Source organism: Eimeria acervulina, genomic scaffold, assembly GCF_000499425.1.
Source record: "Eimeria acervulina Houghton genomic scaffold, Eah_scaff1681, whole genome shotgun sequence".
In the NCBI taxonomy this organism is placed as follows: domain Eukaryota; phylum Apicomplexa; class Conoidasida; order Eucoccidiorida; family Eimeriidae; genus Eimeria; species Eimeria acervulina.
The window spans coordinates 1-5,455 of record NW_013549016.1 but is presented as its reverse complement, the minus strand read 5'-3'; the positions used below and the strand labels follow the sequence as shown (position 1 = coordinate 5,455).

Here is a 5,455-nt window from a genome sequence, read left to right as displayed (position 1 = left end):
CCCCGGGGGCCCCCGCGGGGGCCCCTGCGGGGGCCCCCCCAGGGGGGGCCCCCGGGGGGCCCCCAGGGGGCCCACCTCCCGAGACACCTGAAAATCATGGTGGAGAAGCAGAAGGAAATGTAACAGTTCAAGAAGGAGAAGAACCGATGGATGAGGCGGAGGTTGAGAAAATGCTGTTTGATGAATACTTAGGTATGTTTCTTGCTGCTGTTGTTGCTGCTACTGTTGTTGTCGCTGTTGGTGCTGTTGGGGCTGCTGCTGCTGTTGCTGCTGCTGCTGTTGTTGCTGCTGTTGATGTTGCTGTTGTTGCTGTTGTTGCTGTTGCTGCTGTTGTTGCTGTTGCTGCTGTTGGTGCCGCTGCTGTTGTTCCTGTTGTTGCTGCTGCTGTTGCTGCTGCTGGTGCTGGTGGTGCCGCTGCTGGTGCTGCTGCTGGTGCTGCTGCTGGTGATGGTGGTGCTGCTGCTGCCGTTGGGGCTGCTGCATTTGCTGCTGCTGCTCTTGGGGCTGCTGCTATTGCTGCTGCTGCTGTTGGAAATGGTGCCTCTGCTGCTGCTGCCGCTGCTACGGCGTTTGTTGCTTCTGCTGCTGCTGCTGGGGCCTTTGCTGCTGGTATTTCATGATTTGCTGTTGTTGTTTTGAAGTGTGTAGCTGCTGCTGCTGCTGCTGCTGCTCATTTCGATGTTGCTGCAGCTGCTTGAATTCCGTTTGCTTTTGTGCTTCTGTTGTTGTTGCTGCTGCTGCCGCTACTGCTACTGCTACCACTGTTTATGCTGCTGCTTTTGCTGCTGCTGCGTCTGCTGCTGCGTCTGCTGCTGCTTCTGCTGCTTCTGCTGCTGCTGCTGCTGCTGCTGCTTAGCGAGGCGACAGCACACGCATATATGCAAAGGGACAAGATAAGAATTATCTTCGAAGCTCCGTTGTTAATAACGTCAGCAGCAAAACACCTGTTAGTTTGCAATTTAGACAGTCGTTTGAATACAGAGGGTCGTACTTAGACCTGGAAAAAGAAAAACTCAAAATCAAAGTCAGTCCAAATAAATATATTAATATATATATATATGTATATATATCAATATATATATATATCTATATATATATATACTTATATATACTTATATATATATATATTGTGTTTATATTATATGTATACTTCATTATATGTGTATATATGTATAATATTGATTATATCTATTTACATATATATATACATATATATATATATATATATTTACATCATACGGATTGTACGTATATATATATATATATATATTTACCTTATATTATCTACATATTATACATCTAAAATATATAATATATGTGATATAAAAGCATATAATATATAATATCTAGATAATATATTTATGACATTTTTTATGTTTATTTGTACTTGGATAAAAAAACCCAAAATCGAAATCCGCAATTTTTTCAGCGTATTTTTTGCGACTTGCATAAAATATAAATAAATAAATAAATAAAATAAATAAATAAAATAAATAAATTAATATTTAATTATCTGTATGTATATATTGATGCTGTGACAATTAATTGCTTAACCAATCAACTTATCTATAAATGTTTTATTTATTTATTTGTTTAATTATTCAATTTATTTATTTATTTATTTACTTATTTGTCTATATATTTATTTATTTGTTTATTTGTTTGTTTATTTAATTATATATATATTTATTTATTTATTTGTTTATAGGTGTGGGAATATCGTACTTGGACGTTAAATCATTTGGAGGCTGTCTTTGAAGAACCGCTTCTTTCATTTGCAACAGGAGAAACATACATAGAGAGAGATCTTTATAAGTTTGTTAAGGGTAAATATAAATAAATAAAAATAGATTAAAAGAGTTAAATAGGGTTAAATAGAGTTATATAGAGACAGAGGGTCTTAGAAAGAAGAGACAGAGAGAAGCCTACATAGAGAGAGATCTTCATAAGTTTGTTAGGGCTGAATATAAATAAATATAAATTAAAATAAATAAAAAGAGTTAAATAGAGTTAAATAGAGTTATATAGAGTGCAAAAGAGATAAAAGGAGTTAGGAGACTAAAACAAGAAACGAAGCCAGGAAGATAAAAAAGAGAGAGAGAGAGATTCACAGATAAATTTATTAACAGAGAGAGACAGAGATTGACAGATAAATTTATTAATAGACGGGCCTGGGTATTTTCTTATTCCTTGCATTCAATGCCTAGGGTTTGGTGTTTAGGGTTTAGGGTTTAGGGTTTAGGGTTTAGGGTTTAGGGTTTGGGTGTCAGGGCGTCGTTCGCGTCGTTGCCGGATATCATTTCAATTATATTTTCAAGAATTGTACGACTTCGAGTTGGCGTTTATAAAGTGGAGAGGCACTCGTCTCTGCTCTTCTGCTTTTCTTCAAAGAAGAGTATTTAATCGGTTTGTCTCCTTTACTCTTTTTATGTCTTATTATTATTATTATTATTATTATTATTATTATTATTATTATTATTATTATCCTTTCTGTCTCCTTTGTCTGTCTCCTTTGTCTGTCTCCTTTGTCCGTCTCTTCTGTCTCTCCTTTAACTGTCTCCTTTTACTGTCTCCTTTTGTTATTTCATTTTACTGTCTCCATTAGCTGTCTCCTTTTAACTGTCTCCTTCCTCTGTCTCCTTTTAACTGTCTCTTTTCACTGTCTCCTTTTGACTGTCTCCTTTTAACTGTCTCCATCAACTGTCTCCTTTTAACTGTCTCCTTTTAATTGTCTCCTTTCGCTGTCTCTTTTCACCTGTCTCCTTTCGCTGTCTCCTTTTAACTGTCTCCTTTTAACTGTCTCCTTTTAACTGTCTCCTTTTAACTGTCTCCTTTTGCCTGTCTCCTTTCTGCAGCAAAGGTTTGCAGAAGGCGTTAGAAGACTCTAAGGGCCCAACCCGCCCGCACCAATTTGTAGACAGAGCGAAGTATAAACTGCAGCAAAGAAACTTCAAAAAGACGAGCAAACGAGCGTAAACCCTAAACCCTAAACCCTAAACCCTAAACCCTAGCGGGGTGCAGCGTCCCCAACGATAAACCCTAAAACCTAAACCCTCAACCCTAGCAGGGCGTTTCAAACAATAAACCCTAAACCCTAAACCCTGATAATAATACAACACCAACAACAAACCCGAACTGCTTTATATTATACTTTTCTCCCTCACTCTTCACTTCAATCTCAGCCTCCATGCATGCATGCATATTCTGCATGCATATATATATAATATATATATATATATATATATATATATTGCATGCATATTTTGCATGCATTTATGTTCTGCCTGCATGCATTGTGTTTTTCTCTGGATGTGGTATTTATATTGTTTATTATTTTCGCATTTCTTGTGTTTTGCTGCTGCTGCTGTTGCTGTTGCTGTTGCTGCTGCTGCTGCTGTTGCCTGTGCTGCTGTTCCTGCTGCTGCTTTTCCTATTGCTGCTGTTCCTGCTGCTGCTTGTGCTCTTGCTTCTCTTACTAATCCTTCTCCTCCTCCAACAACAACAACTACTGCTGCTGCTGCTGCTGTTGCTGCTGCTGCTGCAGGGCAAGCATGACAGGGTCTGCTGCAGCAAGCCGGAAGTCTCCTTCTCGAAGAATAACAGAGGCGGGTGCAGCTGGAGGTGCACCTATACAATCTCGTTCTGCGTATTTGTCTGCTACAAAGAGTATAGCTTCATTGAAAACATTAAGACAATTATCAAAGACAAGCAAACAGCTTGTAGAGAGAAGCAGCAGTAATATTTTTATGAGAGACGAAGAAAAAGAAGAAGACGAACAAAATAATGCATACACCGAGTTGCTGCAGCAACACATGCAAACATTAATTGCTGTTGATGAAGATGCGGAAGCTGATAATCTTGCGGGCTTTGACCCTGCAGAGACAGCAGGAAGCAGCTCTCCTACTGCTGCATCTGGTGGTGGTGCTGCTGCTGGAGGAAGTGCTGCTGCTGCTGCTGCTGCTGCACAGCGTCTCCTCCCAAGCCCCCGCCTCCGTATACGTCTTCTTCATTCTTCTTCTTTAAATCGAGGGCTTGCAATTACTGCTGCTGAACAGTTTGAAACAAATGCACCTACCTGGGATAACTTAGGAGAATTATACTTCAGAGGCACTCTCAGAGACCTAGATAGCACATACTTAGAGGTACAAACCCTAAACCCTAAACCCTAAACCCTAAACACTAAACACTGAACTCTAAATTTGTATTTGTATCTGTATTTGTATTTATATTTATATTTATATATTTGTGCATGTATATTATTTATAGTTATGTATACACTTATATTTATATTTATATTTATATGCTTATATTTACGTTGATGTTTAATATAAATATATTTCTGTGAAGTATAACCGCATGCGTATATGCATAAGTACATATATATATATATATATATGGGTGCATATATATATATATATATAGATTTATATATATGTATATATATATATGCATATGTCTCTCTTGTGTATAATTGTGTAGCATTTATTTCTTTACATCATATTTGATTGTACTTCTTTGTTATTAAAATGACAAATAGAATAGGAACAAAATATACAATATATATAATTAATAAAAACGAATAGATATGAAGACATGAGCATAACGATTGCATGCAAGTGTGTGTTTGATATATATATATATATATACATGTATCTATATATACATATATATATAAATATATAAATATATATAAATATATAAATATATATAAATATATATATTGTTTATTTGAATATGCGGTGTACAGGTAGTAGTAGAGGACGCAAATGCTTCTTCTGCATTTCGGGAGATAGGGTACGGACAGCTGCCGTTACGCGGTGTTGTAGGCTATCCGAGTTTACAACTAGAATTACTGTCTCCTCGTTGGGTGTCTCTTCAAGCAAAAATAGAAGGATGGGGGGATCAGCTAAAAGATTGGCGGTTCGGGTGTATAGAGGGTCGTGTAATAGTTGCACATACACCCCGATATTCTCAACAAGGAGAAGTATATGATGTAGAGAGTAACAGATGTTATTTAATTATAAAAATATGTTCTATTGATCAAATAATTACACCGGATAATAGAAATACTGTTGATACTTATGTTGAGGTTTCTTTTGATGGTACTTCAAGAAAAACTAGAACAATAAGAAGCTCTTTAAACCCTGTTTTTAATGAAGAGATCGCAATACCTTTGCGCTTCTCTTCTATTAGAGATATTTCATATACTGATATTCAGAAGAAAGGCAAAGTTTATTTAGATGTCTGGGGGACAGGCAATAATTATGTCGATCATCTAGGTGAATGTACACTCTATTTACAAGAAATCTTCTTCAATGAAAAACATCAAAAGAAACCTCAAGTACAAAAAGAAAGACTTATCCTGTGAGACATACATACATACATATATATATATATATATATATATTTATTTATTTATTTATTTATATATTTATAGTTATATAAATATATATAT

General features: G+C 36.5%; 1 protein-coding gene across 1 annotated transcript; it reads left to right on the top strand.

Annotated features, from left to right (window-relative positions):
- Window positions 1-5,279, top strand: EAH_00062150 (C2 domain-containing protein, putative; the record flags this gene model as incomplete). The annotated part of the gene is made up of 7 exons (XM_013393270.1): window positions 1-236; window positions 857-1,024; window positions 1,709-1,826; window positions 2,271-2,406; window positions 2,856-2,972; window positions 3,545-4,142; window positions 4,748-5,279. Coding segments are annotated over 7 exons (1,905 nt in total), but the record flags the coding sequence as incomplete, so codon positions are not given.
- Between the last annotated feature and the right edge of the window lie 176 nt (window positions 5,280-5,455).